Source organism: Poecilia mexicana, unplaced genomic scaffold (assembly GCF_051168715.1).
Source record: "Poecilia mexicana isolate PSO_F unplaced genomic scaffold, ASM5116871v1 scaffold_7, whole genome shotgun sequence".
Classification (NCBI taxonomy): Eukaryota; Metazoa; Chordata; class Actinopteri; order Cyprinodontiformes; family Poeciliidae; genus Poecilia; species Poecilia mexicana.
In genome coordinates this window covers 3292505-3307003 of record NW_028263376.1, presented here as the reverse complement: position 1 = coordinate 3307003, position 14499 = coordinate 3292505, and the positions used below count along the sequence as shown (strand labels likewise).

The 14499-nt window shown below is 41.4% G+C and overlaps 1 protein-coding gene across 1 annotated transcript; it reads right to left on the bottom strand.

Moving 5' to 3' along the window:
* Window positions 1–208: 208 nt before the first annotated feature.
* On the bottom strand, window positions 209–14143 carry LOC106906933 (E3 ubiquitin/ISG15 ligase TRIM25). The gene is made up of 4 exons (XM_014972407.2): window positions 13298–14143; window positions 12508–12647; window positions 5149–5316; window positions 209–4148 (listed from the first exon to the last, which is right to left on the bottom strand). The coding sequence occupies exons 1-4, from the start codon at window positions 14024–14026 to the stop codon at window positions 3440–3442; spliced, it is 1746 nt and encodes a 581-aa protein (XP_014827893.1). The 5' UTR covers window positions 14027–14143; the 3' UTR covers window positions 209–3439.
* Between the last annotated feature and the right edge of the window lie 356 nt (window positions 14144–14499).

Sequence of the window (14499 nt, the reverse complement as noted above, 5' to 3'; positions counted from 1 at the left end):
TGCTGGTTCTTGAATCTGTAAATAATGTAAAACTCAAGTAAAGATAGGATTCAAATTCAGCTGTAAATTCTAATTGTAGTTCTTTTGGCCTCAAACTCGCCATGGGATAAACACACACAAAGTTTAATTATACCTCAGGCTGGCTCAGAATGTGACAATACATTCTACGCAACAGTGACAGACAGTGACAGACACAACCATTTCAAACTTTGTGTGTCAAATAATTTATTTAAAACATGTCTCATGCTAAATGTCAGCAGTCTCGTGTTTACTGTATGCAAAATAAAAAATCCAATCAAATCAAAGGGCAAACGCACTTAGCTTAAAGCACCTACATCACATAAAGGAAACCTGGTCAATGTTAAAAAAAAATAACCTGAGAAGTACAAAACACCTGTGTCATACTGCACGTACTCCACAAAAACACCCTAATCATGACTGCTTTTGTAAACCAATCACAAATCATTTTGTATGATTAAATAAAATGCTAAATAACGTCAACTTAGTCATGCTACTTTATATAAATTGTATAGTAATAAGAACAATGATACCTAAGATCTACATAGTGTCTTTCAAGAAACTCAGGGATGTTTTATATAGAGTGCATAATTAAACTCAAGAGGTAAAGTCAAACAATGTTTTGAAGAGCATCTTGTAACTTAGATGGGAGAGAGGTTCGTGCAAGCGACAGAAAATAGACACATAGCTGAAAACTGCTGTGTCTGGCTAAGTGTGTTTAATTGAAGAAGGTCTTGGACACTGAGGAATTTGCAGGTGAGAAGATCTTGTAAGTGATGTGGTATTTGGCAGGCAGCCGGTGGAGATTTGGGAGACAGGGTGATATGTTGATAAGGCTTAGTGTGTGTTAGTCGACTAGCAGCTGAGCTTTGGACCTGCTGAATCTGGTTTCCATTAAATAAGTTAAATATTATATATATCATATATAATATTTTCTCCTATTGCATTAAATAAGTAACACATTTAAAACCAAGTGAATAAATTTGTTCACACAATAAGTCATTAAAAAACGTGTTGTACCATGATCCACCAACTACTTCCTGCTGTTTTCTTCTTTGTGGTTTTTGTCAGTGGAAACATCCTGGTTGTTAGTAACATGACTCGTGTGATGCAAAAAAGTGTTTCCATTGCAGTTTTGTGAAATGAACTCATTTTGATAGTCCCAAAAAACACCTCATCGTAGTGCCAAACCATTTCGTCAAAGTTTTTTTTTTTTTTTTTTTTCTCAAAATTTGCATGTTTCCATTAAGTGAATTTATTTTTGAAATGTCAGATTGTGCAGTTATTTGTTCAATGGAACATAGATCTACATCTAGGTTGCAAACATTGCTGGGCAGTGAGATGGGTCAACCATCCACGTAAACTAGTTGGATCTCAGTAGGTGTCAGTAGGTCTTTAGGGTGCACAGCATGTTTTAACATGTTTTAATTCCATTCAGACTGCTAATAAGTGATTGTTGGGGTTGCATGGTGAAAGGTTTTTGAGATTCAGTTGTGTGTCTTCCGCATAGACCATGGCAGTAGATTATCTGTGATGGTGAACAGTAGGAATATGAAACCTCACGTTTGAGGCAGGCCATGGTTAGTGTTTTCATGAAAAAGTAAAACATGATCTTCCAGTTTCTGACACTTAGTTTTGGTTGCTTTGTTTCTGGGACAAAACCTGGACTACTTTAGTTACTTACATGCAGGGGCGCGGTATATGGGGGAAAGTGATGACAATTCAAGGGGCTCTGACCAACAGAGGGCCCTTCACAATTTATTTATTTATTTATTGTTCATAGAAATAAAAATCAAAAAACAGTGCCCCGTCAATTACAAAATTAATCATATTGTATTTTTGAAGATTGTTTTTAGCAGTAAAAATTTAATGTTCCCACTCCCAGACCGAAAAACACACATCCATATTTGCCCTGAACCACCCCCAGCTACGTTAAATGGTTCATTCCTGCTTGGAGCGTTTCACCGTGACGCTGTTCTGCTGCAGACAGTGGAAGACACGAACGATTGTGGCAGTTACTATGCTGCTAAGAAAAGTTATAAAATCAGGTTTTCAAAAAAATAAAAATAAAAAATAGAGAGAGGGAGAGAGAGAAAAAGGCAAGAGTGTCAATTTATAGCTCAGTTTTTCTCCGAGAGGTGGATAGACTGTATGAGATTATCAACCATTTAGGATAATTAGCTTAGCTAGAGACTACTGATTACCTCCACTTCACCAGCATTTAATGAGTTAAGGAAAAAAATTACCAACATATTCATATATTTAACTTGTCCCTTGTACCTTTTACCACTTAACAACGGATGAGTCAGTCAGCAGCAGCTCTAACCCACGTCCCTCCTGACCCGTCCTCTCCTTAGTGAAATTAAAGCTGCAATATGTAACTTTTATATAAATATATTTTTTTCCACATATTTGTTAAAACTGTCATTATGTTGTGACAATATGGTATGACAGGTAATCTGTGAAAAATCTATTTCCTCTGCCTTCTCCCAGTGCTAGAAACAACCAGTCAGTGGCAGGAGAGTTTTAGTGCTGTCAATCACAATCTCATGTGGCTCATCCTTCCTCCGCCTCACTCTGTGCTATTCTGCAGCTAGCATAGCCTGTTGTAAATGCTTAGTCTAGTAAGCATAGCTACCAGTGACAGCAGATAAACGATTTTCCTGTAACAATAAGTTGTTTCTCCACCCTTAGCACATTTAGCAGAGTGAATGAGACTAATTGACAGCGATAAGAGCGTCCTACTGGTTCTGACTGGTTGTTTTGGTCAGAACGGTGCATTACTTTAACCAGTAATAGTAGTTCAGGAAGGAGATGGAGGAGATTGATTGTTTTCACAGATTATCTTTCTCATAACAAACTGTCACGACATGGTGCCAGCTTTAACAAATATGGAGAAAACACATTTTTTATTAAAGTTATATACTGCAGCTTGAATAAAATACAACTACATAGCATTTTTTGAGAAGTCTGGATTGCTTCATGTATATTTTGCATGTTGCCTATGACTGTTGCTCATGGGGAGAGACATTTCAGTAATCTAAAACTAATAGAAAAAAATTAAGCAACCTAGCTGCATACTATATGCAGACTGTATGCATACTGAATTTTACTCTTGTATGTAAAATTCATGAGCAGTAAATATTGTACTAGTTATCAGCATTGGACCAAAGAAAGCAAGGCAGTTGCAAACCTTTGAAATTGTGACGCTTTTGATGGGTCAGATAGACTAAAGAAATCTGTGTGAGGGAGGGCCCAATTAAACTTTTTGTCAGGGGGCCCAAGATTCCTGGCATCGCCCCTGCTTACATGTCAACACTGAAACAAACTTGGCAAGAACATAAGTGTGAATAAAGATCTAAAAACAGGAATACCCCAAATATATCTATGCACAGGGAAAGTTACAGACTAAATGTTGATGTCACATCTGACTATGTAGAGTGATCCAAGACTCTGATGTATTTGAATGTATGCTAAAAGCTGGGTAAACAGGTTCCTTAAACACAGTCTTAAAGGTGTAAAGGTGTTCTCTGCGCGATTTGATGGTGTGGAAGGACAGGGTTCCACCTTCACAGTCAAGCACAACCTCAATCTTAGATGGATATTGGAACACCTCCCCCAGCATAGCATTGCTAGATGAAGAGCACGCAGTTAGCTTGCCATTTTTCCACTGTAGTCTCCAGGACACCAAGTTGTGCCCCAGGCGGCTGTGGTCTCCACGGCGAGGGATGCTCTTGTAGCATGCGCCAAGGGACCACATGCAGTTGCTGCCCATTTCTGCCACCCAGATATGTGTTCCTCTGGAAAAGCCCTGGCTGCACAGGATCTGAGGTGCACTAAGGAAGCGCTCCGGGTGCTCTACGTAGGACTGCTTTGAGCTGGTGCATCTGACTGTGTGCAGGTCGTTGGACACCAACAAGCTGGGGTGGGCAGTACAGACGTTGAAGGTGACCTCCAGAGGATTGAGCAGGATGTGAAGGGTGTCAAGGAGACGGACTATTTCTGTGCGGAAGTCGTTGGTTTTGAGGTCTGTCTGGAGTCGCTTGGTGTTCAGGTCGACCTTTGAGGGAATCGTGCTGGGAAGACTGCCTGTGGCAGCATCTCTCAGTTTCTGTTCAATCATCATGAATCTGATGAACAAAAAAAAAAAGAAAATTATTTCATATCCAGTCATAATGCAAATAAAAATATGTATGAAAACCTTAGACTTTTAATAAATGCACACATAGATATCTATTTTTGTAAGTAAAACTATATTTCAGAGCATATCCAGCTGAATTGTACAAGTATTTTGAAGTTTGTCTCTCCCAGCTTTGCACATATAAAGACTGGAATCCTAACAATTCTTCTTAGTACAATAAACCAAGTTCAGTCATACTAGATGGAACCACAATTTTCAAGTCTATATTTATCTAAAACAATACATTGCTGATTTGACTGCATGTTTCATTCAGCCACAATACACATCTCCACCTCTGTATCAAATCAAGTTTTCTTACAGGTTTGCACTGGATTTACCACTATCCATCTTCCCATCAACCCAGAAAAACCGTATTTGTCCCTGCTGAAGAAAAACATTCCAATAGTATGATGCTGTCACCACCATGTGGCAGCATCATACTAGTCATGTGCAGTGTTAGTGTCCCTCTATACATCATATTTTTATACAAAGGGCTGATCACTCCCTTTTTTCAGTCTCAAGTTGAGGATTATCATGAACCAAAAAAATCACTTTTGGTTTCATCTGACTAGAGTATCTTCTTTCACATGTTTGTAGAGTGCTTAAGGTAAGGTGCTTCACTAGTAGTTGTCGAGTTAACACACAAGACTCCACAGCTGGTTGGGCTAGATTTTAGAATGAGATATTGGATCAAAGAATGTTGAAAACCTATGCTCAGCACCATTTTTTAGAATAATTTATTTGTGAAAACTTTAAAAAAATTTAAATGTCCACCCTGTTTATAGTGATACATTACTTGATGTTGGTCTATCACATGACATTCTAATAAAACACATTAGGAACTTAAGGGTTGTAAATGGTGAAGACATGAAAAATCCTAGGAGTACAAATATTTTTGCAAGGCACTTTAAGAATCACTCAGTAAAAAGTAGGACAGATTATGTTTGTACCTGTGTATGAAGGCGCATGTGTCTGTCTCACTGAGCGCCTCGGATGCACTTTTCTGGGCCTCCTGCAGCTGCTGCTGCTGCTCCTCCAGTGCACTCACTCCAAGCTGCCAGCTTTTGCGCCGCTGCCCTCTCTCCTCCTCCAAAAGCAAACGCAATCGCTCCCTGAACCTGAAAACAACATGTTTCATTTCATGTCACCAACAGGTTGTCGTCACTTTAGGTTAGTATTTTAAAAGAAAAACTCAGTGAAAACTGTAATGCTTTTAAGCTGGACACCAACATTCTGACATTATTGTACCACCTGATGTTATATAAAAGATTTAAAATCAAGTAACTAAGTCCTTCCTTTTACTGTCTGCTGAATTAACTAATAAAAGGGTTTATGGGTGGATCACTGTATCACTGTCATTACCCAAATTAGAGAAGTGCCAAGATGGGTGTGCATTTTTTTCTACCAAAGTCACTTGCTAAACCTGCTTCTCAAGTTATTACCAGAAGCTAAAGACTAGATGTACTCGTGGTAAATTGGACAAAGCAGTACATTACGCAAGGTCCCTTTCATTTTAAAGTGAAAGAAAAAGTCCATCTCTCCTGAACATATTGCAAGCTGATACACAAATGCTATCCCAAAAATGTTTTAGTCCTGTATTTATGTATTAGTTTAAAAAGTCATTAATGGTTCAAAAGTAATTTTGGCATCACTATATAACTCTTAATCCAGAAATCCAGGAATCATCGTGTTTCTTCGCCACGTAAAAGTTTATCATTTTAATTTGAGCTTATGCAAGAGTAAAGATTGCTGAGGATGCAGTTTACTATTTTGTTTTACATATATTTTCATTTATATATGAAAATATATTGATATTTACAAGCATTACTATATAATGCTAAAAAATTATATAAGCTCTAGAACTTATGTAAGTTCTAGAGCTTATATAAGCTCTAGAACAGTCCTGCTCTTTAGCACAGAGCAGGACTGTGCTAAAAATAACTCACCTGAAACCAAATCACCAGTTGTTCATGTTTACTAATGAGCTATTGTTATCAGTGCTGCAGCACAGCTAGCTAACACCGGAAGGCAGAAAAATAGCCATTCAAAGTTGTGTAAATGAGTTTCTTCAACAGGCTGTGAGATTTGTTTTGAGCCTGTTCATTTGTTCTCACCCTGTACATAACATTAAGACATGTATTATTGTGGTGAGTGCCTGTAGTATTTTAAATTCCGAGGACCATGAGGATGTCGTCATCATTTGGTCAGTAAAACTTTTACAACTTTGGTTTGATCATATCTGAAAGCTGTTGGCTTTTATTCTGAAGGCATATATTTGCTGTACTCCTTCCTAAAAAAGGTGGCAGTTGTGGTGTGTTATGGTCCTCTGGGCGTTCCGTACCAGAGGCGGGTTATGTACATGTATGGTGTCCGGTAGAAGGCACTGCAGAAAAAAATAAAAGATGCCTGCCGGCTAAAGATAAGCTGTTGTGAGTCCTCAATTAATGGTCTACAAATTACTACATGGTGTCAGAAGTGGTGACTCTTCAACGTTATGCTGCATTCCCAATGCACTCGCAACTAACATCAAGATAACTGAGCAGAGGAGATTCTCATTGAGTCGTATTTGCGATGTCCAATACTGAGAGGGAACGCGCTAACTCCACTACAGCAAGCAACCCTGCTGCAGCTAGCAACGTTGGAGAGGGATTTCGCCTAAGCCCGCCAGCAAAGTTTGACTGCAGAGATGTCCAAAACTGGCCCAAATGGATCTGATGGTTCGAGAGGTACAGGATCATATCGGGACTGGAAAAAAGGGAAGAGGCTTTTCAAGTGAATACGTTAATATATTCAATGGGAGATGAATCCAAGGATTTCCTTAAAGAGTCAGAGCTAACGTCTGCAGAAAAGTTGAACTACAAAAAAGTAAAAGAGTGCTTTGATGAACATTTTATTGGCGAACACAATATAATTTTTGAAAGGGCGAAGTTTAACATGCGTAAACAGGAACCGGGAGAAACGGCCGAGAGCTTTATTACTGCGGTTCACAAACAGGCGGATCATTGCAAATTCGGGGCTCTCAGAGATGAACTGATCATGATCACATTGTTGTCGGCATAAGAGATGCCACGCTCTCCGAGAAGTTGCAGATGGATGCAAAACTGACCCTAACTACAGCTGTAACACGGGTCAGACAGAGTGAAACTGTGAAACAACAACAAGGTTGGCTGCACGGTGCGAGTGGCCCTGTATCCATTAAGGAGCCCAGTGAAGAGATGCATGCCTTTAACTTGCATGCAAGACAGAGGGCAGTGCACAACAGAGACCAAAACTGAACAGGTATCTTCTGCCTGTTATAAATGTGGGAGGGCTCCATCACACAATTGGAAAGACTGCCCTGCCAAAGAGGCTGAATGCAGGAAATGTCACAAACGAGGACACTTTGCTGCTGTCTGTAAGTCTAAGCAGCCTGTACACGAGATGACAGAGGAAGAGGGACTCTATCAGGACAGTCTGTTCTTGGGTGAGGTGACGTCAGACAGCAATGGCTGGTACTCAGACATCAAACTAAATGGGGCAGTAGTTTCCTTTAAACTAGATACAGGGGCAGCAGTGACCGCCATCCCTACCAGACTGTACACTACAGAAGAGTCGGCCCTCTATTGCACACCCACAAAAAGCTGTATGGCCCAAATAATACCAGACTATCGGTGGTAGGTCAGATTCAAGGCAGCCTTGAAAGCAAGGATAGAAAGTCCACTCAGTCAGTGTTTGTCATTGATAGCTTGGCTAGGCCACTGCTGGGTTTACCGGCACTTACAGAACTATATCTTGTGGAGCGAATGGAAAAAATTGACACACTGGAGGAGAAGGGGGACCCGGCAAGAAAATTCAAAAAGAAATTCCCAAAGGTGTTTACAGGATTAGGGAGACTGGAAGGTGACTATCGTATCCGTGCAGATGACATCCTTGTGTCGGGAAAGGATGAAGCAGAGCATGATGAACGGCTCACAGCTGTCCTGACGCGACTCGAAGAGGCAGGACTAACACTAAATGAGAAATGCACCTTTGCACAGTCGGAAGTTCTGTTTGTAGGACATAAAGTCAGTGCAGCAAGCATTGAACCAGACCCTGAGAAAATCAGAGCGATTACAGACATGCCTGTCCCACAGAACGAAGCAGATGTTAGGCGGTTTTAGGGGATGATGACGTATGTTGCAAAATTCCTCCCTCACTTTGCAGATTATACCAAACTACTCAGAGATCTGCTGGTAAAAGACAATGATTGGACCTGGAGTCATATGCAGCAGACAGCCTTTGACAAGCTCAAGAATGAGCTGGCATCACCAACAGTCTTGGCTCAATACAGACCACAAGCCAAGTCAAAGGTGTCAGAGGACTCCTCGTCTTTTGGCCTTGGAGCAGTCTTAATGCAGAGAGAGGAAAATATGCAGTGGCGTCCAGTTGCCTACATTTCCCAAAGCCTCTCCGAAATAGAGCAATGGTATGCCCAGGTTGAAAAAGAGGCACAAGGCACTCATCGGAGTTCGTACCTCATCGGAGTACAGTTCACAATAGAAACTGACCATAAACCCCTCCTCGCACTCTTAGGGACAAAAGCACTGGATGACTTACCTCCCAGGATTCAGCGATTCCGGCTGCGACTGCTTAGATTTATATACACATAGTACATGTACCTGGAAAGGTCCTCATCACAGCAGATACACTGTCCAGGGCCCCGATAAGGCGTCCACTGACAGCAGAAGAAACACAGATGGAAGGGGAAGTACAGATTTTCATTAACACAGTACGTGATAACTTACCTGCATCTCAGTCCAAACTCCAGCAGATAGCTGACCATCAGCGGCAGGACGCCATCTGCAGTCAGCTGATCCACCAGTGCCAAAGAGGCTGGCCACGACAAGAGGAGCTCTCCCAGAAGCTGAAGCCTTATTAGATTCACCAAGGCAAGTTAAAAATGAATGGTGTTTTTTTGATTAAAGGACGACATATTGTCATTCCAGAGACATTGCAAAATGAAATGCTTGCCCGACTGCACAAGGGACATATGGGGATATCCAAATGCAAGCTGAGGGCTCAGCAATCTGTGTGGTGATTAGGCCTGAGTGCCCAAATCACAAAAGTTGTGGGCCAGTGCGAGACATGTATGAAGTACCAACAGCTACACCCAGAGCCAATGATCCCCTCAGAGCTGCCTAAGTGGCCTTGGCAGAAAATTGGGGCAGATATGTTTTACTGGGAAAATGACTCGTATTTACTGGTAGTAGACTACTATTCAAGATACATTGAAATAATGAAGACATCTATAACTACATCAGCAGGAATTATTACTGGCTTGAAATCTATTTTTGTTAGACATGGGGTGCCTGAAATACTGATAACAGTTAATGGACCTCATTTTTCCTCTAGCTCTTTCTCCTCTTTTGCCACAGACTATGACTTTAGACATGTCACCAGTAGTCCATACTTCGCTCAGAGTAACGGGGAGGCAGAGAGGGCCGTGAAAACGGTGAAAAGCCTCTTGAAGAAGAACACCGAGCCATACAAGGCCCTGTTGGCATACCGGGTCATGCCACTGAATCAAGGCCCTTCATCGGCTGAGCTCCTGATGGGCAGAAGGTTGCGCTCACCCTTGCCACTCTCACCCAGTCAACTTAAACCACAGTGGCCAAACCAAAAGAAAGTTGCAGACAAGGACAAAGAGTTAAAACAGGCACAGACACTGGCCTACAACAAAAGACATAGAGCTGGGGTCAGTCCAGAGCTAAAAGCAGGTCAGCGCGTCTGGATTACAAACACCCAGGAGACAGCTACGGTGCTGAGAGGAGCAGACACTCCTTGTTCCTATGTCGTGGAGACCGATTCAGAGGTGGTGAGGAGAAACAAGGCACATCTCAGACCCTTACCAGACATTCATAGCCCTACAGAGAATGTGGGGGACACAAAACAGACAGCAGCACCAGACATTCAAAGCCCTACAGAGAATGTGGGGGACACAGAACAGACAGAAACACCAGAAGTGAGGGTGGCAGAGAATGTGAAAAGGGTTCATCCAAGGAGGGAGGTGAAGGCACAAGCATGGCTCAAAGATTATGTCCAATAATGCAGAACATTTAAAACCTGTTTCAAATGTTATTGTTATTATGTGTGTTATTTTCAGTATTCAGTATTTTCAGTGATCTGTAAGTGTCAGACAGACTGTATGCTGTTAGTTAGGTAGTCCATGTTTTGTTTAAAATTTTATCACTACTTTGGGGAAGGGGAGATGTGGTGTGTTATGGTCCTCTGGGCGTTCCGTACCAGAGGCGGGTTATGTACATGTATGGTGTCTGGTAGAGGGCACTGCAGAAAAAAATAAAAGATGCCTGCCGGCTAAAGATAAGCTGTTGTCAGAGTCCTCAATTAATGGTCTACAAATTCAGGGTTTCCCCCAGAAAACTTGCTAAGCCCGGTGGTTGGGGCGTCGAGGCGGTCCACCGTGTTTTGTATTAAAAGATGTTAAGTTGACAAGAAATGTAAAAGTATTACTGTGTAATTTATATGTTACAGGAAAAGATCTCAAGTGAAATGCTATTTAAACCCACAACTAGTCTAAAAACAACTAATTTGCACTTCTGTTTAATCCAAATTAAGTCAGCAGCTCCATCAGGCTCCCAAGAGCTTCAGGGGCCCCATAAACGCTAATATTTTAAAACAGACCACAGATACATAAATGTAACACTTGTTTATTGAGATTATCAATGCTGTTAAATTTGATTCAATTGTTTAGGCATACATAAATTAAATTATTTTAAATTGTTTAACATTTAAATACAACATTTTAAGGAGCTGGCAAGTTTACTTTGTAAAACTTCAAAGAACAATATTCATAGTTAATTGTTTTGTTACCATAGCAACAATCTGATGCTGTGAGTTTAATCTTTGAATTTACAAATCCAATTTAGTAAACTGCGATTATAACTTATTGCTTTTTAGACTGGGCAATTAAACTACTCCCTTCTCCCATATTTCACTAAATCTAACACAGAAGCTGTTAGAGGTGCTGATATTTATAGGAACAAAAGGGGCCCCTAAGTCAGATTCTGCTCCAGGCCTCATACAGCCTTGGACCGGCCCTGCATGATGAGGTAATCCGCTGCACTACGCAGAAATGCGCAACAAACGGGAGATTTAATTCAATGCTGCTAATGTGGCTTTAGTAGCTGTTCCATTTCGTGTCTGTTGAGTTTTTAATAAGCGTCACAGAAACTATTCTGGTTGGTCGAGTTTATGGGACGAGTTTCTCAGATCTCCGCGCGCATTATCTCTAAGTAGACAACGCATTGATATGGTTTGATGCATCGTGTAACCGGAAAAATAATAATAAAATAATATAAAATCAGCGTGATGCGTGACTCCGAGGAGAGCGCGAAAGCTCCTCACCAGGCTGAACCTGCATGATGTGGTTAGCGCTGCTCGTTATCCACAAACGCTCCGGCCAACCGGGACCACAGACATAAACTTTACAAGGAAGACAGACACAGAGCCACACACTGGGCAGCATGTTGAGATGTAAACGCCCCATATAATTGTTCGTTCACAAAGATAAATCATTCTCACCACTCCACAACGCGCACCTCTGAATACGCTACAACTTATTCCTGCGGTTCACATAGAGCTGCGCAACCAGAGCTAACGCGGCGGGTTTTAAACTCTTACCTAGAGTTCTCCAAAGGATCATAATTCCTCACAGTAGGTTGGTGTAAATGTCCATACAGGTCAGCCTGAGTCCAGTTTGAGTGAAAGGAGGTGCGCGCGATCCCGCTGATGTAAAGCAGCGGCAGCGCGAGGCAAAGCGCAGAAGTGCCAGCTGTGTGATTGGTCCGCGCGCTGTCGGCTTTTAAATGCATAAACTATAAACCTATCTATTATAAACCTATCATTTAGGAATAAATCTGCTCTGCTAGTGAAATGCTCAGAGCAACAGAGACGCTTGGAACCTGGCTTTTAAAGACAAAAAAAAAAAAGATATTTTTTTTCCCCCTTTCCTAGAAATGTAAACAAGCAACGCTTAGCCTGGCGGCAGGGCTAGTAAAGCATGGCGGGCCGCCAGGCTTATAATACACTGGGGGAAACCCTGAAATTACTACAGCAGTGAAGAAATTTCATATGGAATTCACACAACTGGAATCCATGTTGGCAGATGCCTCCATTACATTGTCCATTTCTTATAACCACTAAGTTCAATAATTCTTTGGCAACAAGTAAATAGTCAATGCAACATTGGTGTTGTGCTTTTGTACAGCATTTAAATAGACCTAATGTACAGTAGCACCATTTTAAGCTTCTATCAATATACAGGGCCTTACCTGTCCACTATTGCAGCCATACTATCCATCAGTGAGACTGCCTTGTTGACCATTTTATCTCCAACAGCCTCGGAGGCTCCCTGGTCCTCTTGTGTCTTCTGAAGGAGGCACTCTGTCAGTTGCAGTCGGCTGGAAACCACCTGCAGACATGCAGTTAATGTGTTGACATTTACATTGTATGGACAGAAAGAGAATCTGGAAAAACAGGATGCAACTTTCTTGCACAGCATAGAACAAGTCCAAGAATGTACACTGATGTTCTTTTCTAGATATTTTCTAATAGATGTGTTTCCTCTTCACTGAATAGAGATTAAGATCAACTGACTTGGCATTTTTAGGGCAGTCATGCAGAACCTAGAACTGTGCATGACTTGCCAGAAGTGATCACACTGTTCTCATCAGCAATAATCTCTTTTGTCTGCTTTTGCATTGTTCTCAGTCATGTTTTACAAAACACTGCATGTGAACCATATTGGGGCCAGGAGTTTTTCTTTCCCACCCTCATAGAGGTCATGTGTCCCCGTCTTTATCTCTGCCCAGAATATTATTGTCATTCCAACTCAGCAATCTGATAGAAAGTCCAGAGTAGTCAGTAGAATTAAAAAAACTGATGTGTTGACCACTGAACTGAGGGTAATGTCCTTAGAACACCATAAAAAAACTTCACATTGTCCTTTCTTTTGTTTGCCACCTGTACATCATAGTAAATATGTTGTCTTGTGTAAATCTGCCATTTCTTGCATCCTAAAAACAGTAAATGTAAGCTTGTGTCAGGTACATCAAAAAATACCTTGCTACGGCTCTCCAAGGCTCGTCTCATCTCCTCCTCTGCCACACTGAAGGTGAGGACGTCGTGGTTCTGGTCATGGCCTTCCAAACATGTGATGCACAGAGACCTCATGTCATTAGAACAAAAGTACTCAAGTGGAAGGTTATGGACGGGGCAGGCCCTGCTCCCCAAATCCTTCAGAGGTTCCACCAGAGAGTGTGTCTTGAAGGACTCCCTCTCGTTATGCTTCTGGAGATGCCTGAAGCACAGCGACACCTCACACTTCAGACAGGTCTTCACTGCCGGAGTCTTGTCATCTATGCATTGGTCACAGAAAATGACATCATCCGCGTCTGGGTTCGTTGGTTTGATCACATCCTGGATCTCTTCGTAAATGTTTTGGGAAGAAGCTTGGAAACCCTCGACAATGTTGGAAAGTTTGAAATTTTTCTGCAGAGTATCGACCCCATGATAGGCCTCGCGACACTCTGGGCAGCGTAGAGGTTCTTTGCCACTGTCTATGGAGTCAGCAGACTTAGAGATGCAAGCTCGACAGTAGTTGTGCCCACAGGGTAGAACAACTGGATCGTTGTAGAGCTGAAGACAGATGGGACAGCTTAGCTCCTGGGCAAGCTGGTCCTCTTGCTTTGATAAAAACATACTGAAAGTTGAAAAGAATTGCAGTTTTTTTTCTCTTCTGGTTGTAGTTTCTTTCTTTATTCTTGTCTCTCTTCTTGACAAAACTTTCATCCATCCAAGTGAGAAACTAGTATCTTATCCTTATTTCTCATTAAGAGAATCCACAGGTGGAGAGACAGGTACAGCAAAGAGCAAACAAGAAACAATGCTGTCAGTTCTTATCGAAGTGAGAGGTAGGAGGTGCCAAACTTGTTTGCAGAGCAACATTCCAGAGTCAAGATCATCCGTGGTGCTTGGAAATCACACCAGCATCGGGGTTACTATTGATGGGAAAATACCCTGCCAAAATCCATATAACTTAAGGAAATGCATCCTAAACACAGTAAATGTAAGCTTGAAATGTCAGCAATTTTTCTTTCTGGAAACCACCAGCTGTGATTTTAAAGCAGTGATGTAAGAACAAATACATCCAGCTTCAGGAATGCCCTTGTATTTTCCAAGACTGGCTCAATTAAAACACAATATACTGAGCAAAAAAGAAAATCTTCATCAAAATATATTAAATGTATTTGGAAACTTTATAT